This window comes from Cygnus olor, chromosome Z (assembly GCF_009769625.2).
Source record: "Cygnus olor isolate bCygOlo1 chromosome Z, bCygOlo1.pri.v2, whole genome shotgun sequence".
In the NCBI taxonomy this organism is placed as follows: Eukaryota; Metazoa; Chordata; class Aves; order Anseriformes; family Anatidae; genus Cygnus; species Cygnus olor.
In genome coordinates, this window is record NC_049198.1 from 44,273,866 (window position 1) to 44,296,415 (window position 22,550).

Consider the following 22,550-nt stretch of genomic DNA (forward strand, 5'->3'; position numbering starts at 1 on the left):
TCACACAATTTTGTTTGTTTGTTTGTTTGTTTGTTTTGTTTTAATGTTAGCAGGGAAAATCTCAGGGAAGGCACAGAAACTTTTACTCTTCTTTGCAGTGGCAGTTTGAAATATTATTCATACTTCAAAGACCAACTTAAACTGGAGAAGAGAAACACTGATGGTTATACATACACTTAGGATAAGGCAAAATAAAAATTGTGTATATATTTCAATGATATTCCTTCACATTTAATATGAAGCATCTTTAAAATTTAACCTGAATCTCTGACACCCAGAAATCTTCAACTGAAGAGCAGCAATGTATGTCAAATGTCACATTACTGACACCTTTGGTCAGAAAACCACAGTACACAGATGGATTAAAGAGAAGAGATGATGCCTGAATCACAAGGAATGTAACATTAACTGTAACAAAATGATATAAAAAGCATTCTATCTTAACAACAATCCAGTTTCCTGATATTTAAGCTCCCTTAAAAATTCATACTATTTTCTATAACTTAACACCTCATTTTACTCCACAGGTAAGGCCAGTCTTAAAAACGGTCTGAATACTAAATTTCTCCTAAATATTTACATACAATCACAAATTTCCCAAAGAGTCATTCACTACTCAAGGAAAACTTTAAATCTGAACAAGCTGTGCTGTCTTTTCATATGCAACAATGGTGCTGAATATCTCCTTTAAATAAATTTTTAAAAATCAAACCAAAACACCTTTTTTGACTACAGAATCACAAAGTCCACAGCTATAGGTCTTCTCTTTTGCACTTCCAGCTCTACCTACACTCCCTTGCAATTTTCTTTTCCAGAGACTGGTTACAAGTCTGAAATACAAGTTGTGCTGGGCCTAATACTTGTAAATCAGGCTGAGATCCAAGAAGAAAAAAAAAAAGAAAAAAAAAAAAACAGTCCTTTTGAATTCAAGGAATTGTTCATCCAGCCCAGTCTACTTTTTTTTGTTGTTGTTGTTCCCCGAGGTATTCCTTTTATCTTTTCACAGGAATCACTGCCAGGACATTACACATTGTATGGCTAGAAAGCTTCTTCTGACAGCCACTGTACTTTCTCTCTCTTCATTTCATTCTGTTACAGTTAGTCTGCTGCTAAGCAATCCTAAAAAACCAAGAGTGAACAGGTTAATGTACGGTCCAACGTTCCTTTCCAACCCAGTTACTGCTCAATTTAAACTTGCTTTCAGAAGTTTTTTATTCTTCTTCTTGTGTTACCATACTTAAGTTCCTTGTAGACACACGTTGTCACCTGTAGAACTTAAATTTTAGAAGTATGGGAGTGAATTCTGAAAATCAAGCTTTGTAGCTAGCAGCATGTGACCATAAGGCACTTTTTTAAGGGAATGTGACTTTCAGAAGTCACTCCATTATTTCTTAAAACTAGGCCACATACTAGTACTTAAATATGTGTTCTGTAGACTAAAGTTTTCTGTAACCATTTTTCCATTGTTCCAAAAGAAAGAAACTGAAGCTTCACACAGCAAAGAAGTCATAGTTTTATGACTGTTGCAATATTACATTAAGCTAACGTGAAGTCTGTAGAAAAGTAAGAGCAGGATTACCTACAGATGTACTGTATGATAAATCAGTTTAAATTACTGCTTTATTAACTGAGAGAAATAATTGCTTAGCTGGAGGTTCTGAATAGCCATTTCAGTAATAGGCTAAATTCTAACATGAAAAATTGTGTTTGGTTGAATCCATATTCCCAGAGTTTCAACCAGTACATTTACTGGAACAATATTATCTCTGCAGGTACAGAAGAGAAATAGTAAGTGACTGAAGCTGAACTGATCTGTGAAAGGATGCAATCACTTGCATGCTCTTCTACATAATACCTAATTTTGACAATTCCTCATCTTTTTAACCATTCTGAGTAATCATAAGACTGAGAGCCAGTTCTGTATTTTAGGTAAGCCCAAGCTTGAAGGAATTCAAAATCATGATACCGATAAAGAATTAAATAAAATCATTTCCACTACAGTACAGAATGAACTAATGAAAATTCTTCAACTATAGTCCAGAAGTTGATCTTATAGAAAGTAAATATTTATGCTCTACATGTGTACTTGAAAACATTACATTTGTCCATTCACATAGAAATGAAAAACTAATTGAAACTACACTCTGTATCTGTTTATTTATAAATGTACAGCAAAATATTAATCAATTAAATGCATACAGATGTTCCTTTGTGGAAACTGCATCTTATTTAGTAGGTGCCATTACGCATTCATTAGTATTACAATCAAAATACTGAAAGCTTTTTACATACCTAGGAAATCCTTTAAAACAAAAGATCTCTCTTAAATATATGTAGTAACCCATCCCTTGCCCAGCTCCTCAACAGGTAGACAATGTAAGTCACATCTCACAGAATCACAGAAAGGTTTGGGTTGGAAGGGTCCTTTAAAGAACATCCCATTCCATGGGCAGGGACATCTTTCACTAGATCAGACTGCCCAAAGCCCCAGTCATTCTCATAGCCTGCTGTGAGAAACTGTATAGCCCAGACTTCTGTATCCACTTTGACAGTGTAATAAACACTTCTAATATCAGCAGTCACTCTTCCTCTTACCATTCGAATCCATGCAGGCAGTCGGCAGCGGAGGCAGTCGCTGAAGCTTCTGGTTTGTTAGATTTAATCCAGTCTGGTCATTCAAGTGTAACACATCACATAATGCCTTTCAGGTTTTGCTGTATTTTAATTCAAACTGGGATACAAGTCATGACATCATCCTGGTTCCATGTCAAGGTCTTCCAAAAACTTCTTTTGATTTGACTATTTAAAAAAAAATCTTGGCTCATGCTTGTATGGAATTGAAAACTTCAACAAGATTAATTGCTCTGCTGTCCTCCAGTGCTGCAATGTTTCTAAGGTGTTTTCAAAGGCTAAACACTACAACCTCAGAAATGCAAGTAAACACTACCTGCTGTATTTTCAGAGAAGGAAGTAAGGATACAGAGCAGTGCTTTTATTGTGCCAAATAACAGAAACCATCAGAGTTCAGACTTTTTTTTAACCACTGGACTCGCCTTGCCCAGTGTAGCAAACCCTTGGGTTTGCCATGATTACCTGCTCTGAATTTTGAGCATAAATTAGTACCAAAAAAACTTTCACTGCATATGTAAGATGCAAAATGACACTGACCCTTTCTTCTCGTTGAAACACAACAGTTAGACTTCCATATATCAATCAGTTTTCCCTCTTGTAATTTGTAACATCACTTCTGTGCAGCATTAAATAGTAATTATAGACAAAACATTGGAGAAGACGACTGTGATATAAAAAGATGACTGTACCTAAACAAAAATAGAGTTACCTTTGTTATCTCTCAAAATTACCTGCTTGGTACTGGCTCAGACAAAAAAAAAATCTTTTTAAATATTAAAAGAGCCTCTCTCAGTTTCCTTCTTTCCTCAATGCTGCAGCAAAGTTATGACAATTCACTTGTAACAACAGTGACAACTGCAGCAGAATGCTGTGATGTTACTGAGAATGAGGAAAGATTGAGAGAGAATGTCTACACAGTACATACCAAACACACTAGGCCATATCCTGAGTTCTTCAGTCAACGCTTGTACACAGAACAATCTTGGGGCACATCTCTTCTTTGACCCATACTTTCTACAGTCACTTATACAAGAGCAAATGCATAGGTGAAATCATTCCAAGCCACAAGCATCTTTTGTCTCTTCACTGATTTCAAAGATTACATATGGCACAAGGAAATGGTGAATCAAACCTTGTGATCCTTGCAGGGAGTTCTTCCTCAAAGAGGAGACAGAAACTGAGGCAGAACTAACAGATTTTGTTGGGTACAAATAGCACCAAAGTCCAGGTGAATTAAAAAATTCACAACTTGAGATTTGCTCATGTATGGCATTTGTTCCTATAAATTATCTCTTTTTTTTTTTTTAAAAAAAAAAAAAAGAAGCTAAAAATTAAACTTGTCCATGCATAAAAAATATGGTGTGCAAAAATATTTCTGAACCAATGAGATGTGTGCAGATCTGTGGTAACTGAGGTAGATTTTTGTTTCCTCATTCCGAATATGTTCCAGCATATACTTGTTTAAGTTCTCAATCTCTTTTAAAGCAGGTATTTTAACTAACACTTTGACTCGAGAAGTGCATTCTCTTCATCCCCAGATTGCGTAGACTTGCTGTTTTCTCTTAAAGTTAAGAAAGAGTATCTCAGTCCTCCTGCCATACTAAAGAAAAGAGAATGAACACAGGTGTCAGAGATTCTTGATAAAGTATGCACACATGGTCACTTTATAGGTATTTACTCGTCCTTCCAAAGGATTAAGGAATGCCAGCTACCATAAATTAGGAGTGCCTGAGAACTATGTAAGCCATGTCAGAAACTAGCCGAGTCTACAAAGATCAGTTATCATCTGCTTCAACGTGTTCATAGAAGCAGGTGCAAGAGTTCATCAAAATACAAACCATCACAACTCTGAATCGTAACTCATGTTCAATGAACACAACTCATTCAGTCAGTGTTCTTGTTTCCCACACCACTTTTTTTTTTTTTTCTCCCTTGGAAGCCTCACAGCACAGAACTGATCAGGTCCAAAACTACTCATAAAAAAGGATAGTTTAAAAAACAGCAAAAAAGTAAAGCCGTAGGCATGTTTCTATAGTTAAGATCCTACCATGACAAGACTCAGTATCTCAAAACAAACATGAAAAAACATAACTAATTGTAATTAATTTCACATCCTGAGGCAGTGCTTCCTCAGGCCAGTTGTTTCCAAACTGCATCACCCAAATGGCCCAAACCAAACAAAACATAAAACCATATCTCACTGAGAAATCTTCAGCTTTAACAAATAATGGCTATTCAAGTTCTACGCACCAAATATTTAGGCCTATAAAGTTCAACACAGAGAATATGTAATCTCCACCAATTAACATTCCGATGTAAGCGATGGATATATTCTGAAAAGAAAACAAAAGCTATGAATTTATTGAAATCAATTGACATCTCCAAGAACATAAATTAATTTACTTTTCTAAGGAAATAGCAACACTCTGTTGCTGGCCACTCTAAAATTAGTGCTTAAATTAGTTTCCTGGGATGTCATTATTATGGATAATTTAACAGAAAATAAAACCAGTGTATCTTCTAAATGTGAGGCAAGGCACTGAAAGTGACTTTCTGAAGAGACAAACAGAATACGAAATTTAGTTATCTGACATTAGGCAAAATGGAGTTAAGGCTACTTTCTGAAAATTTACTTCCTTTTAATCTTTGGAAGGCTCATTTCAAATCCCACTTCTTAATAGCAGGTTTCAGGTTCTCAAGCATAAAAAAGTATGCTTTAAAGTTATAATAAAAGCTTTTTATTATTGCTTTAAAAGGGTTACCTCCTTACTTTGCCAACTAAAAGCTCATTGAAAGCACTTGGCTCAAAGTCAAGTCAGGCACAGTTTGAAGAGTCCACTACCAGCCTCATCAAGTTTTGGGAATCTGAAATTGCCCTCTACAGAATGAAGGAAAGCTGTAGAACTGTGTGATCATTTTACCAGTGCTTTGCTGGTTTCAAATGTTTTAGCAGCTAACCTGAACAATGACATCATTTCTACTGATTTCTACCGGGGACTACTGAATCATGAAGTGCTTCTCAACTTTAAAGCAAACCAAGGCATTTCAAAAAGTAATTATAGTTCGGAAAATAGACATAGCATTGCTCTGCCTTAATGGTTCAAAGCTGATATATAAAATTTGAAAGAAAGCCTTCAGGACCTGAAGGAAAAACTACCAGATTATTCTTACCAGCTTTCCAAAAGCAAAATAACAAATGAACAGACAAACAACTGTAGAAAGAGAACTACCATCTTCTTTTTGCGGATTTTGCTATGCTGGAGGTAGTGTTTTCATTAGTCACCCACTCAAGGGACAACCCTGATGACTGTCATTCCTTTTCCTAAGCTAGTTTGGATATTGATAGTTATTTGGCCCACAACCACACAAACTTCATCTTTTACTAAAACTCTTCTGGGTTAAGCTTTCTGCTCCTTTCCAAACTGGCCTACAAAATGGTGCTTGCACAGTCTTCCCAGATCAGACACTCTGGTCTCATCAACACGAAGGAAGTTGCACTGGATTCAATTTAATCTGGGTTAGAGAAAATAGACTATGAGGACACCAAGTTCAGTTTTTAAGACAAGCTTGTTTTAATATTAATCAAATTGACCAGAAGTTATATAAACCAAAATGAAATAGTCTGTTCAGCTAGAATACAAGTTCCCACACAGAGGATGAAGCAGTTAACATAATGCTTAACAGTTAACATAAGTTAACATAATAAACTCCTTACTACAGTTGTTACTATGGCTTAGCCATTATTTTTCATCTATGAGCACCCTATGATCAGAAGCAATTAAAATAAGTTCAACCCCAAATGAACATGGATTAGTCTGTATCAGTTTGCAATGGATTTGCTTAAGCTACCCTGACAAACTCACAGCAACTTGAAAAAGAACAGCAGCAGGTGACAGTACCTGATTAAATGTGATTAAATGCACATCTTTTAACTAAAACTGGTTCACGTTTCTCTTATAGGAAAAATAAAAATAAATCAATACTCACTTTGCTTTCTAGAGTATATCTACACATTCTTTCAATAGAAGAAAGCAAGGTGACTTTCTAGTATGGATTTCCAAAATGTAAAAATGCAGCTATGGCACAAGCAGTGTCTCAGTGTTAGCCCTCATTTTGAGTTTCCAGCTCAAAGCATAATCAGGATCAGTGTTGATGCAACGCTCTATTTCAGCATTCTCTTCTAATCCATTACTCACCTTGATGGCACCAACTACTGTTGTTGTAAGTGCAGAATTGTAATGACTGCATAGGACAGTAGAATACATCAAAAGAAACCTAAAGAAAATAAAAGAAAAAATGTTTTAAGTTCCTCTCAGGGAGCTCAGAATTTTAGCAATTCTTTGAAATGTTCAACAGTTTTCAAGGATTAGTATTCTGCTGGGATCTTCATGCCAACTTGTTCTATCTCCCCCAAAAGATTTGTGGATCTGTACTTTAAGTCAATTATGTGCATAAACAAATTACTCAAAATACAAGCTGAAAAAATGAAGTCTTTCTATAAGCTGCTTGAGCTCTTGCACAGTCATTTCTGTTCTTTGTGCATCTTAAATGTCAATATGTAAAAGTATTTTGACCCTTTGGATGGTGCTATGTGAAAGAGCAGAATAGGACCCAACTCACTTTTCTATTCTTCCTTTAATTCTGCAATTCCAAGAGGAAAAAAGCATTGTTTCATTACTTCTGAGTGCCCCATACTCTTCCAGGTACTTTAAAGAACAAATGTACTGAAACAGTTCCTATACTAAAGTGTTTACATTCTATTAACTGCATAGATTTAGTCAGATAATCACAATAGATGGCTAGGAGAGGGATACTGAGTACAGAAATTAAAAACCTAAATGTCATCTTGTTGACCACAGTACTTGTGAGGACAACAACACAGGTAGTACTGAAACAGTTATTTACACCATTAGAAATCTTTTAAAAGCAAGAGAGAAACCTGGGGGAGAAATGTATTTTCTTTGAATTTTAACATAACTTATTCATAAGTTTTACAATGGAGATTTGCAATTTGAAACACTGTCATTAAAATGTCGTACTTGATTGCCCTTTGGACTTACCCCAACAAGCAGGAAAGAAGAAATTGAAAGACAAATAAAAAATTTGTCCAGTGCTGGAAATGTGTTGCCTATTTAAACAAAGAAAAGACAGAGAGAGAGAATTGTGTGCTGTATAACCAACTGCCAATACATATATAATGTAGTTAATATGAAAAAGTGAAAAATCACAAAATATATTAGATTTATAATATAATTACAAAAGGTTTATGTAACTTTTGAAACAGTTTGATACATTTAACTTCAGAGACAACTGATTAACATGACAAGAAGGCATTTCACACAAAATAGATATAAATCACATCATTTTTCAGGGAATGACCATTTTTCCAGTGAAAGCAGACTTATAAGAACACAAAGACAAAATCATGAGTGTTCAGGGCACAACAACTTGCAATGAAAGGATGCTGGAATGATTTATGAGACCCACAAGCTCTGTAGCAATTTTCAGGGGCAAATCTCCAGGAATTCCAAAAGGGAATACAAATCTTCAGACTCTTTTTACAGGTAAGAAAAAAGTGACTCAGCAAATCTGTGAGGATGCCAGAAAAAGAACACAAATCTTCTGGTCTGCTACATTACTTGCCAGGACATACCACCTACAGTATTACTGTCCTATAATTACCTATGGAGAGTTATGCTATAGTCTGATGAGACTATGAGTCTGATGAGTCTGATGAGATGCAGGTTACTAAACCAGACTGAGACTAAACAAGAATCTCTTCTTAATATCATAACGAGAGAAAAACTGGAAATCATCTGGTGTTTGTATTTGCAGCCTCTTTTCAGAGAACATGCCGAACCACATGGTACAGCTGGATTCTCAACCACTTGCTCCAGCTGTGAGTCCCCTGTCACATATTACTTTTAAATGGTGACTCTATTAGAGCTATCATGCAGCTTCAGCTTCACCTTAGAGTGAATAATTGCATCTTCTCATCTGTAAAGGGTAAGTCCAAGTCACATAGTTCCAAATACTAACCACTAACATGGAGGTAGGATTACCTCTCAATAAATAAATAAATAAACAAATATAAATTCACAACCTTAAAAAAAATTAATAAAATTAAATACTGTTATCAATTTGATATATGGAATATCGCTGCTTACCTGCTGAAAGTCTCCAGTAGAAAAGCTAATAATAACTGTTGGAACCACCATAAAACAAGCGTTATAGAAAAGGACACCGTATTTTCCCAACTCCTAAGAAAGATGAAACATGGTGTTTGAAAATACAAAACAACTGAGAGCAAAAAAACTAAACACTGCTCTGGCAATTGTTCTGACACTATTGTAAATGAGCAGCTAGAAGGTAATGTACTACAATTTAAAAGACAAGTTTGTGATCATTGGTTTTGGTGTTTAGGACTAAGATGAGCTTCCATTTCAATCAATTTGAATGCTCAGAAAAATACTACTGTTCTGCTAGACCTTGAAAAGTTTCTGTACAGCAATAGCTAGACATAAACCTCCCAAGGCATCAGTCCAGAGACGCTTCGTATTAGACAGCATTCAGCTAGTGCATATTCACCCCGAAGGCACAGGGCAAGGTGGCTCCTTGGGGTCAGTGTAACAGGAAAATTAAGCCTGACTCCCAGACGTAGTACCTGCAGTCACTGGTAACTGCTGTAACCTCAAGCAGCTTGAGGGGTGCCATACATTCTGTAGGTTAATTTGCTTGACAGAAAGCCAGAGGAGGATCAGGGGAATGAAAAAACAGCCTTCCCTTCCTCCAGATTCAGTCATACTACTCAGCAAATCTCTTCAGCTTAGTTGTTGCTTTAAAATTATACCCTGTATTTTGCAGAAACCTGTGAGCCCATTAAGTGCTGCTCTCAAAGAAAAATGCAGGGTCTGGATTCAGTGCAACTTCTGAGATTATTAAAAGACACATATTTCCACTGTACAGAATGACCCATACAAGTCAGTGACAAAACCTCTATTCAACATCTCCAAGACTGCTTTTTGCTATGACTTGGTATGTTTTCATGGCACCGAACTTAAAGAGTAGTCTGCTCGGCATTTATATAGCATATAATGTATCAAGGTATCACTTAATTCTTTGGCATACTGGTGTTGAGTTTAGACTTGCTTTTGGATAGCCTACAAAGATATCAGTTGTGATGGTTGTTGACTTAAACTGGACAAGTCTCTGTTCCTCCCCACAGGTTTATTTTACATAAATGTCACTTAAAAGTGTGTTTCTAGTCAAATAATTAAATCCTTAGATATAAATCAAGCTTACAGGTACATCGTTTGCTTTTGTCTTGGATTTTTTTAAAACAAAAGCAACATTATAAAGTCACCACAAAGTTTGCCTAAAAGACCTGAGAGAAAATAAAACATGCTGCTTATTTAGGCCTGTTCTCAGACACTCATTATGAGTTTTTTCCCAGGCTGTTCTGTATTAATGATGCATATATTCACCTATCAAGTGAAATATGAAAGCAATAGAACTATTTATTAGCACTTAAAGAATGTTCATAAAGTCATATACTAAGTAACTATATCGTCAAAATGTTAAATTCAACCTAATCACCCCTCAGTTACCTTTGGATCCATTTTCTGCTTTGTATAAACTCCATTTGCTGCTGTGAAGATATCATTTAATAATACAAAGGTGTAGCCCTCTAGATTAAAAGACAGATCAGACCTGGAAAAGATATATTATATTGTAAATAAACAAATATTATACCGTGTAATACTACCTTGCTTAACTAGAGAACTACCATAAATGAGGAAATGTAAATCTTGAGAAATCATTCAAGTCACAGGCTTTGCTTTAAATCTCCTTTGCATGTCAAGGTACTTGCTATTTCTCCAGTCACAGGACGATCACAAATGAGTCATCAGAGAGTTCCCAGAACTCAGTATGGAAGTAGCAGGAAAAGTTCAGTTTTCATTTTGTGAAAAATTCCATCTGTCTCTAACATGACAACCTGTTCAATTATTTCTGAGTGTATTTATCTACTTCTTTTAATGCAAAAATGTAGCTATGGAATAAAATCTATTTGTTTTTTACAGTCAGACCAGACATATTGTCATCCTTTCTGTTTTGACTAGCTACCTCATGGATATAGTGTAATTTATTTAATAGGACATGGCTCTATCCAAGTCACACCATACGGAAATTATTTACCTTTGTACACAGTAAAGCCAAAAATTAAAAAAAAAAAAAAACTAAAACATTACATTTCCATTTTAGTAAAGGAATTTTTGAACAAGAAGAAAACATGGGAGACTAACATAAGTACTTTGTGCACATATCTCATATTTGAACTTGCTCAATGTGATAAAAAAGTAGACATCGTCTAACTCAAAACAAAATCTGACAACCAAAAGAACATTCTTTCTACCCAGAACAAACATATTTTTCTGAAACTATTAAAATACAATGATACTATGAAAGGAAGGCAGTGTTTCTTACACAGTTTAACCTGCTATGTTTATGATCCTGCAAAAAAAGAAAAGCTAGGGGTGGAAAAAGAAGCACCCAAATACTTCCAGCTGGAGTTCAATTTTTCCCTTTGTACTTCTGCACCTCCCAATGATGTCAGTAGAGAGATTATCCAAGTCAACTTCATTCAGAGTACATGGATCGACCTAGGGTCATTTGGCACTTAACAAGGAAGAAACTCCTCCTGTTGCCCCTCTTATAACATGACTTATGTTATGAAACAAAATGAAAACATATTTCACAAATGAAAACCTTACCCAGCTGCTATGAAAGCCCCAAGAACGATGGCAAATACACTGATGATAATGCTCAGCGGGTACCGTTTTCTGTAGACAAAATTAGGCAGTTCACATTTTCATTAGTTGAAGAGGAGATTAAATGTCTCTCTGACTGAAATGTTCCAAAGCAATTAGTAATCACAAAATATTTAACAGGAGGGCACAGTCTGGAAAACCTTACAGAAGCAATGTGGTCGACTATGAGAAGTTATGGCCCAAACTGTCAGATTTTGGCATTGAGAACAGAGATCGTGAAAACATCATGAGTACTCTGCTACTAGATATTCTTTATAGTAAAGATTAAAGGTTTAAAGTATCAGTACTAGAGTAAATTGCAACCTATCCTGTACTGGTGTTCATATGGGACTTTTTTCAGTGTCTTCAAGTCATTTAAAAAAGATCACTACATATTTCTTGTGCAATTTGTCATCTCACCTTTCACAGGGAAAATGCTGTAGAGCAAACTATCTGCATTATTTCTGAAATCAAACAAGATTTTCATCTGGAGTGGAAAGCACAGAAGCTTATGATATTCTTCAGTATGCCTACATCAGTGCTGACACAGAGTAGGGCAAAGCATACCATAACACTATCTTACTTCTTACAGGTACTCTCCTTTATTTAGAAATGTCTCAAATATTTTTGTAAGACACACGCTGCAATGCATCTTACAGACCTTCCCATGACTCTTAGGCCAGCCCCCAGCTCTGAGCAGGCCTCTGAGAAAAGATTCATCAAAAAAAAAAAAGAAAAAAAAAGCATAATGCTCCTGGAGAAATCCTGCAACCGAACTGACTCACATTTTCCTCACTTGTTTGAGAGAATCCTCAGGCCAACAGAAGATAGAAACTTCTGCTTTTCCTGTGAGAATATGTAATTAGAAAAGAATCTAGGTGTTCCCCCAATATGACTCAAATTGATTTTGATCACCAAAAGGAGATACTTCGACCAAAAGGAGATGACTATCTAATTGGGGGCTTTTTGAAAAGCTTTTCCCCAACCATCACTCTCATGTTGCTTGGATACTGCTTCAGCAAGCTGTTTTTCCCCTTCTGACCTAGTTTCATCCAAACACAAGCCTTCTGGGTAAAACTTCAGAGGTAAGAAAAAGTATTACAGATTTATATTCCTATTCTTCCAAGTCAGTACACTTGAAACTAGCGATCCCAAGCTGCAATAGCAGAAAGTTCTTAATTTCTCATTTAAGATAACTTGTTGTAATTATAATTAAGGAGTCTGCTGACCTAACAGCACATATTTTGCTTCACTAAACTGGCATGTTTTAAGATTTGACTCATCAAGCTACTCTGCATAAGCGAAGTACCATACTATCATCATTGTTTCGAGACATAAGGATCTGTCCTCACTAAAAAAAGCATCTGAATCACGGATCACTTACTTGATTCCTGTGCAACAGTCATGAGAATGAGTTGTGAAAAGTGCACACTTTTTCTCTTGTATTCACTACGGTGTATCTATGTCTTCAGATAAAAGCTACATAAAAACACTTTCTTTGTTTCTCTCTGTCTGACAGTAAAAATCACTCATTCCGTATCCTGATGAGATGCCACAAGTAATCTATTTGACAGATCTCAAATAAAGGTATCTTAAAATGAAAAAAATAAAATAAAATCACCCAAGTATGATGATTTCCAGCAGTAATGTAAGTGGAATGGTAAACTTCCTGAGCACTGTAAACATCGGCAAACTGTCAAAATAAATAAATAAATAAATAAATAAATAAATAATAAATATAAATAAATAATAAATTAATAAAAATCCAAGCACAGCTTCAAATTAATAGCGTTTTTATGTTCTAATTCTTATCTAGTTTTAGGAAGCAGAGGATGAAACAACTACCCCAGCAATAAGCAAGCAAATTCCCAACCACTTACTATACATAAAAATGTCAGTCTGACATTAGAGGCAGATTAGATAACCAAATCATTGAAAATAACAAGGTTTGCCAGTTTGTAAAACAGTTTGCAACTGGCTACCTTCTAAAAAGTCCCTCCACACCAGTGAAATGGAACATAAGGGCTATTTTCTACTTAACGTAGTCCCTGTGAAATAAATCTTTCTACAGAAATCACAGGCAGGGTAAGTAACAATCATTTCTATTGTAAACATAAAAGACAAGAAATAAAGCTGTCTCTGAAAACACATAACAAAGATAAAACACAAAGCAAATAGGCTTGGTAAACAAGCTGTACTTTCAAAAAAAGTAAAATAAATCCCTAAGAAAACGGAGTGTACAAGAATCATGAAAGGTGGATCCTATCAAACAAACTATCAAACAAATTGCTACTTTGGAACAACATATTGTTGGTCTGCATGAAGTGATACAGTTGGAAACCTTTCTGGCTAATTTGAGAAAACATTTACATACGACACTTCAGAAACCTGATAGCATGGCCATCTGGAAAAATTAATCCTCTGTTTAAGATAACCACTAGCAACTGCATTAATAAACACTACAAATCCTAACACTGATTTTGGATGCTTTGAAAAAGACATTTTGAAATTATGCATAGGATCACCTGCAGGTTGCAGGTTTTTAAAATTTAAAATTACAGTTAGGGGAAGAACAACCCACAAACCTAACTTCCACAGAACTGAAACTACTTCTGTATTCACACTGGCTTAAACACTCCTAGGAACAGTGCTGCTGAAGGCATTGTTTGCCTGAACAGACACTTCAGAGGAACAATTTCAGAGTGTGCACAACAGTGTTGCAGAATCGGGTGCCCAATGTTGCTAGTGGAAGAAAATGAATTCTTTAGAGAAAAAGCAATACATTCTCTCTCCCAGCATCTCAAAGTTATGATGTGCTTAAAACCTAAAAAATTCTCAGTTTTGGTTTAGCTTACTGTCAAATCCTCAGTAGCCCGTAATAACATACAAGAAACAGCTGCAATGGCATTGCAGTGATCTCAAATACTGCAACAGCCATTATGATTCTGCACTCCTCTTCCATAGAAAATTTTGTCATTCAGTCTCCTACAGTAGTTCCTCTATATAGTTTATACTTCTATAGCACTAGCATGGAAGCACCTCTCATAGATCAGGGGGTCTACAGCAAAGCTAGGGATGGACTCTATCAGGGAGGGTAGTGATAGGACAAGGAGTAATGGCTTTAAACTAAAAGCGGGTAGATTTAGATTACAGATTCGGAAGAAATTCTTCACTCAGAGGGTGGCAAGGCCCTGACACAGGTTGCCCAGAGAAGCTGTGGATGCCCCATCCCTGGAGGTGTTCAAGGCCAGGCTGGTTGGGGCTTTGGGCAGCCTGGTCTGGTGGAAGGTGTCCCTGCCCATGGCAGGGGGTTGGAACTGGGTGGTCTTTAAGGTTCCTTCCAACCCAAACCACAGCCAGCTCTTTGTGCTTAGCAGGGGAACACCACCACTACCACTCCACAGTACTTTTTCCATCTCATGGTATGTCCTAAATAACCTGCAACAACATCATGATACAAATCTTCCCCACATCCCTCTTCCTTCAAAAAAGTCTTAGAGCTTTCAAGCCCTGTCAATAGATCACCCAGGAAAAATGACACTGGATTATGGGGGGAAAGGACCCTGAAAATATATAAAGCACTCTCATTGTCACAGAGGAGTATTGTGATTTATTTTTTCTAAGCGTCCCTTAAAAGAAGCATACAACTTGTAAACAGGTCAAATTCTTGGGTAAGTTACTATAGTACTATAAGATACTACAGTAGTATCTGGTATTTAGACAGACAGACATCATTTGCATTAAAGTCCCTACGCAACACTGTTCTTCAGTGCTTTTTACCCCCACAAAATAAAGGGTAAAAGCCAGTGTATTATAACTTCTATTTACTATACCTGAGTTTGCTGGTACTTGATAATCCACTTATGTGGTTTCCAACATAAATCAGAGGCAGAGGAAACAACTGTGATAAAATTAAAAGCACAACTCAGATTATTATGTTTTGAAGCACTGTTGAGAAACTTTAATTGATAAAATTTGAGAACTGCAATATTAGATGTGGTTTAGCAAGTTTTAGCAATAAAGAAGGTGGTTTTGTTTTAAGAAGAAAAAATGTAACTGCTGCAAACCAATCTACAGCTCTTCTTCATGTGACCATTTGAGACCACAGCTTCACTGATTTCACTGGAATGGTAGCAATTTATCTCTAACGAGACTCAGACTCCATTTAGAGTCACTTTTAATCAATTTTATTTTAATTACTGTCACTCTCAGATTAATACCTAATGTTTGGATTTTACATATAGAAGTAATATTAATAGCAGTAACAAAATAAGCAAGAGAGCAAGTGGAATAAAAAAAAAAAGGAAGCTATAAATATTTCATGTTTCTCTAGGTACCCCACATAAATTAGTATCTCTGGAAGATACATTATTTTAGATCTACCTAATGAATTACGCTATGTGAGACACTAGAAATGAAAGATAAATATTTAGGTGTAAATCAAGCTTTACCATTTCTGGCTTCTAGCATAATGAGACTGACTCTCACAGAAATATATGGGCCATAACTCAATGCAGAGAAACAATAATAGAATTTCAGAGCCTTAAGAAAACATACAAAAAGTCACGGATCTCTACGCAATAGTCAGCTGCAGTTCAAAGCTGTCATTTTCCCACTGCAGAAAAATTGCAGAAGATTAAAAGCAGCCAAAGTAATCAATGGGGACAAAGGTAGTGTGCACATCTAATCCCATTTGCTATCAGTCAAGTGGAGCTGAAATGCCAGGAGGACAAAACACATCCCCTGTCCGTATGTGTGCAATAGCTGGTGTTGGTGCGCCTATACACGTGTGCTGAGAGGCACCGTGTTTGTCACAGGGTACATCTTCTCAAAGCTGTGTGTGTTAGAAAAACATACAAGAATGGGCTGCATTTTACCTATGTTAAAAATTCTGCCCTTCTTGACCTCAAAGAGGAGTAATGTACAGTTGAAGTTAGCTATAGTTATCTAAAGTTGAGAGTTCAAAGTTAAAGGAGTATCAGTAACATAATAAATATTCCCCCGTCAACATGAACTCGCAAAAATTGTGTTATATACTACCTCTTCAGCAGGCTTTTATGTAGAAATCTGTCTCTATATAGGATGAAAACAGAGCTGACATTACGTTTTCTTTCCTCTGAAGTCATCAGTTGTGAAGGAAAAATTGCAATCAACTTCATATCATCAAAGATCAGTGACATACTTACTTTAAAAAGTTTTTCAAGAACTCCAAAGTTTTCTTGCAAAAGTAAGCACTTTGCTACTTTAAAACTCCAGCTGAAAGCGTTGAGACCATTTGGGAGTCAAAAGCAACAACAATCTTAGTGTCAGTGAAAGCAAAAGCTGTCAAAGGCTAAAAGGTCAGTCAAACGGTGTTTTGAAAACTAAAGAAATCAACAAGACAGGTCCAGCTCACTCACTGTGACTCGTCATATCCAGCACTAAAAGCAACGTGCAAGTCCTGGATGCTGCAGTGTTTACCGCTCCCAGCATATCCAGGAAAGTCTTCCAAAGGATAGATATTATTAGGACAGAGAAAAAAGGATGTTGTACTTTTTCAGTGCCCTTGTACTGACATTAATGTAAAGGTTACGGCAGGGAAGGAGAGTAGTGAGATTGACAGAGGATGCAGAGGAAAGAAATTTCTCAAGGTCTCAAAAAGTTTTTGATAAGTGGAATTCAGAACTACTCACTGGGAAACCTTCTTCATTCATACTAAGAAAAAAAAAAAAGGATCGTTCATCTTATAATCAACAGCACCGATATTCCTACAAGATTTCTAAGTGCAGAAACCCCAATGATTTCAACATGCATTAAGAACACACAGCATTGTAGTAAACTGCACCCTGCTAGTAAAACAAGATGCTGCAATGGAGATGCTGGCTTGAAAAGCTAGGATAGGATAGCTGAGCTCTGCAGCAGGCCTGGGAACTAATTCTCTCTCTGAGCAAATATTGACCAGTATTCTGCAACAAGACGTAAATATGCAGACCTATGCATTAAAAAAAAAAAAAAAAAAAAAAAAAAGCAAGCTCTAGCAATGTTGCACGTGGTTGTAAAAAATCTAGAAGGAACATTTCTGTAGTCATTTCAGATCCTAGCTCCCAATTTGAGATAATATAAGATACTCCTTCATATTCTCTCTATCCTGCCTCTTTGGACCATACACACTTAAGGACTGCATCATGCAGCTAGCACCTACCTACATTGTTTTTGATGAGCATTATTTTGACACCTTCTGTTAAGCTGAAATCTTACATTTGGAGAGAACTGCTGTTTGGGTTTTTGGTCTCTGACATATTCTTCTTCTATTGCTATATTACACGCCCCACTCAAATTTCCAAGCAGCACTTCTCTCTTCATGTTGTGTACTAGATCAAAATTTGCTCTTATAGACACAGATCTCCCACTGATCCTGCAGGGAGCTGTACACATCCAACAAAGTACGTCAGGACTCTGGGAAAGTTCATCCAGCTGTATGAAGGTACGGTATTCTTTCCCATGTATTGCATAACCAAATTACAGTACATTTCTCTGCAGACAGAAGGCAAGAATATTGCAATGACATGGAAATCATCTAATCCAATATTGAATGAAACAAAGATACAGATAATCACATTTGATTAAAAAAATGCAAAATTGTTTTCTGTTCTCCTTTCGTGCCTTGTCTCATTAGAAAACAGTTTTCAAGTCCTGCAGAAAGACAGCGATTACAGAAGGTAACATTTTCTTACTACTATCACACCCTAGGTAATGCTTACCTTCACAGGTATACTTTTGTCAAAGTCAGGAAAGTGAATAATCTTATTTAATTTTGATATATACAAGATAAGTATAGTAGCTGCCATCTAAATAAAAAGAAAGAAAAAAAAAGTAATGTAAGAACAAAACCATCATGTATGATGAAAGAACTGCTTTAAAGACAAAATCTATGCATTTGACAGAATCATAGAATCATTCAGGCTGGAAAAGACTCCAAGATCACCTAGTCCAACCTTTAACCTAGCTCTGCCAAGTCCACCAGTTAACCATGTCCCTAAGCACCACATCTAAATGTTTCTTGAAGACCTCTAAGGACGGTGACTCAACCACTTCCCTGGGCAGCCTGTTCCAATACCTCACAACTCTTTCACTGAAAAAACTTTTCCCAATAACCAACCTAAACCCCCCTGGCACAACTTAAGGCCATTTCCTCTTGTCTTATCACTTGGTGCTTGGGAGAAGAGGCTGATCCCCACCTCGCTATAGCTCCTTTAAGGTAGCTGTAGAGCAATAGACAGATGTTATGTATTATGTACTTCTTTCAACAGCACAGCATGTAGTGAATAACCTGGAGTAACTTTTTATTCTCATTGATTTTGCTTGTTATTTATTTAAAGTACAATATATATAAGCTAAGTTTTATGGCTCAAAAAAAAAAGTTGTACCTTGTGAAAAAAAATGTGCATATTAAGGAGCCAAGAAAATTAAGAAGATGATCCCAGCATAATCATGCTATTTTCACACAGAGTGTTGTTTAGTCTGAGGAACCACTCCTACAGCTTTTTTGGGAGGGGGGCGGGGGCATGCATTGATCAGTCTATTGGCAAAGTGTATTACAATAAGTAATAAAGGTATGGTGAGAATGAAGGAGAGTATTTGAGCATTCACAAGACTTGAATGCTGGCCACAGGGAGGAAAAAAATGTTAAATTAAATCTTAAATACAAAAATAAAATAATTGTCTATCTACAAGGACAGGGTGGAGTCATGTTCTAGTGACTGAAGTATCGTATCATGTTACATGCTCTTTTCAAAGCATTTAGGGAAATCTTGGAAGAACTGGTAAACAAAACAAAGGAATGGCATTGAGCCTTAGGTTCTGCAAAGAAGAAAGGCCACACCATTGCCCTTAATATGAAGTATTTCTATTCTTTGGCTTCCACGGAAACATGAGCTTTCCAAAGACATACAGTTGTTTGAGCAGTCTGAATGTATCAAACCCCCTTTTCCTCCCCCTCTCATATAGCAAACTTTAGAAGACCTTTTAATCTCTTCAGCGCTACGCAGCAGAGATGTCAGACCTGTTTTCCCCTCTTCCTCACTAATTCTTAGCTTGTAACCTTGGCAGAAAATAAATCCTCTCTTTTAAATGTATCTGCCTAAATGATGTTTGAGATAAAGCTCCATCTTTCTGAGCCATCCCTTTGCAGGGTCACACACTCCCTTTTTATGGACCATGTACACGAATACTTGCACTTTGGTTTTACTATACGATGCCTAACTACAACAGCAAGTATTTCTGCTGAGGCACTGCAAATTGCCCACGAGCTAATAAGGCAGCTAAGAACCAAAAGTGTATGGTAGTCCTACCAGAAAACTGATGGAGAACGTGGAAGAAATTTATAAGGAAATACTGTTTGTCTACAGATAGAGGGAGGCAGTGTCTCTACACATATTCCACAAATGTTTCAGGACTCTAAAAGCATCTAAGCCGTTGGTAGCAATCTTGACAGTTTGGGAGGCCGTATCTCTTAACTGCTGAGTTCTATGAGAGAAAATAAATGTCATTTCCAGTTCTTTATGTGACTCTTCCTAGCCAATATTTTTGACTTGGACTGAAATTTCCTCCATCTCACTAAAACAAAGTACTCTTGCAGTGCATCTAACAAAAGAAGCAGTGCAGTATAACAGAGATTTCCCCCCTAAGATGTACCTCTATGTTAACAACAGTTTAACTTACAAAATAATAAGTATATATAGAATGTTTTACTTTTGAACATACCTGTCCAATTCCCAGAAACATTGGTGATGGGAAGCTGAAAAGCACAAACAGACATTTAATACTGAGGAAAGCAAAAACAAACAAAAAGAACACCACCAGCAAAACCAAACCCAACAACAACAACAGTAAAAGAGGTGTTTAAGTTTAGTACATGTGGATGACCGACCAGTCTTTCAGAAGAGCTCAGGACCTGCAACACTTACTGGAGTCCTAATATTGTATTTGTGCAGCAAAATACAAGTCACATGAAAATGATACCACTTAGGCGTTGCTGATCAGTTCTAAAGAGCTAATTAGTTTTGGTGTATTTTGAGTGAAGATTACATACTTGGAGAACTCTAACAAAGCATAAGTTTTTGAGTGGCCTCACATACACTGTGCAGTAAGCTAAACCTCTTGCACTTGCCCTAACCTGGAAGCTTATCTCCACAGTCCAAACACACTAACGATACGTACTTGTAAAAAAAAAAAAAAATCTTATGTAAATATTGTAGAAACACCTATTGTCTGCTAAAATGGCTAAATTCCTACCGTACCCTTTCAGTTGGCTCCTGCTCAAAGCACAGATGCTTGACCAGTAAGAAAGCAGAAACTTTAGGACACCCCAAGAATTTGAGAGTCTCCATTTTTCCCCCTAAATCTACATCGAAAAAAAAAATGCAGTAGCAACAGCTAATTTTTTGTATGCATAATGAAATTCAAGCAAATAAATTATTTAGTATGGTTGTCTGCTTTATGGTATAACCAGCGACGTGTTTGGAGCCTTTCTGACCAGAATCCTCAGGTGCCAAGGAGCTCCCCAAACCTAACAAACAGTTGCTTCCTCCAAGGAGTCATGCAGCATTTTGCTGGACTGCATTGTCAGGGATGGTCACGCACAAATCTGCATCTAGGGAATCTGAAATAAAATCTGTTTCATTCTCTGTGCACACCTATACAAACAAATGCCCAATAAGGAGTGTACCTTCTCAATAACCTCTGTAATTTTCCATTATCACAAATTCCTTGAGATTGCAGTGATTTAACACAGAGGCTACCAAGAGCTGCTTGGTGCGCTGTATTTCTCCTGTGAGCACCACTGGGACAGGAACACGGCATTAACAAAAGAAAGAAACACTCTGAAGCACAGCAGGAAGGCCTTAGGGACACTGGAGTCATAACACAAATAAAGGACAAGAACTGCCAGCAGTGAAAGAGGTTACAGGAAGCAGGTATTAGCAGACCAAAAAAAAAAAAAAAAAAAAAAAAAAAAAAAAAAAAAAAAAAACAGCAGAAGAAACAGGACTTTATAATCATGTGACATCTAAACTGTATTTTAGTTTGTACTTAGAGCTGCAACACATAAATGTGAAGACTTCATTCACATGTACTACACAGATTTCTCCAAATCTTTTTGGTCTTGTAGAGCCCTAGAAGTTCCCAGCAATGCTGTAAGCTCGTTGTACAAAGTTCAGGTTTAGCGATGGCCATGCTGTCTTTGATTATCTTTTGTGGACGTGCCAGATGTACACCAGGGATTTACAGGGAGCTGCAGACTGTAGGATGAAAACCACTAGGAAACAAAACCTTAAGTTGCCTCATAGATCATTTTTGGGGAGACACAATATACAGCTCTTACATGTTAGAAAGTAACAGCTAGATTTATTTTTTCCTTTTTCTGCGTGTTCAGTTTTGTGTCTGTTCTTAGCCCACCGTGAGCTAAAAGACAGCAAAAAGGAAGCAAACTAAGCAAAGAATATTAATGGTGAACAGCTCACTGCTGCAGGTCTGTGATTCTGTAAGGGACTGCCTCCCCATCACGTCAAAGGTGTTTTTACAATTCAGGGATCTTCTCGGGCTCAGCAGCTTTTATCTTTGGCTGCCTTATAGAAGCGAGGTGCTTCCAGGAAGGCAGCGTGACTGCCAGCACCAGCAGCAGGATCACAGCTGGCAGCTGCCAGCCGAGAAGCCGCTCGGCCGCGTACCCGACAGCCCCGATCGCCACCGACAGCGCTGCGGGGCCCCGACCTTCACTGCTGGGGAGTGCCGAGCCGCGGGGCGCTCACCTGTACGCGCTGAGCAGGGCCTTGTTGACCAGCACGATGAGGAAGGAGCACGTCCCGTAGAAGAGGGCAGACAGCAGCCTGGGCACCGCCGAGACCGCGGGGGAGGCGGCGGGGGCACCCTCCGCGGCCTGCCCGCTGCTCATGGCGGGCGGGCGGCGGGCTCGGCCCCGGCCCGGGCAGCAGCTCGGGGCAGCCGGCACGGCACGGCCCGGCCCGGCCCTGCCCGCGGGGAAGGGCCGCCCGACCGCCCGGACGAGCGGCGGCGGCCGCAGGGCGTCCCCTGGCGGAGCGAGCTGAGGTGGCGCCGGGTACGCGGAGCCCTCCC

The 22,550-nt window shown here is 37.6% G+C and overlaps 1 protein-coding gene across 2 annotated transcripts; it reads right to left on the minus strand.

Annotated features, from left to right (window-relative positions):
• Nucleotides 1-19: 19 nt before the first annotated feature.
• SLC35D2 (solute carrier family 35 member D2) lies at nucleotides 20-22,436 on the minus strand. 2 transcript variants are annotated; one of them, XM_040541310.1, is made up of 13 exons: nucleotides 22,226-22,436; nucleotides 20,181-20,214; nucleotides 18,179-18,265; nucleotides 15,272-15,339; nucleotides 13,060-13,131; nucleotides 11,403-11,471; nucleotides 10,239-10,341; nucleotides 8,799-8,891; nucleotides 7,692-7,759; nucleotides 6,828-6,906; nucleotides 4,882-4,964; nucleotides 2,596-4,231; nucleotides 20-1,119 (listed from the first exon to the last, which is right to left on the minus strand). In XM_040541310.1, the coding sequence occupies exons 1-12, from the start codon at nucleotides 22,366-22,368 to the stop codon at nucleotides 4,129-4,131; spliced, it is 1,002 nt and encodes a 333-aa protein (XP_040397244.1). In that variant the 5' UTR covers nucleotides 22,369-22,436; the 3' UTR covers nucleotides 20-1,119; nucleotides 2,596-4,128. The 2 variants fall into 2 exon arrangements, with proteins under 2 accessions (XP_040397244.1, XP_040397243.1); XM_040541309.1 differs by lacking the exon at nucleotides 22,226-22,436 and adding an exon at nucleotides 21,145-21,355.
• Between the last annotated feature and the right edge of the window lie 114 nt (nucleotides 22,437-22,550).

Coding starts and splice junctions, on each gene's coding strand:
- SLC35D2 (XM_040541309.1), bottom strand. CDS start 21,338: ATGACTCCAGTGTCCCTAAGGCCTTCCTGCTGTGCTTCAGAGTGTTTC. Junction 11,472..13,059: donor CTGGAAATCATCATACTTGG/GTGATTTTATTT, acceptor TTTTGTCTACAG/AAAACGGTACCCGCTGAGCA. Junction 10,342..11,402: donor GGGGCTTTCATAGCAGCTGG/GTAAGGTTTTCA, acceptor TATCTTTTCCAG/GTCTGATCTGTCTTTTAATC.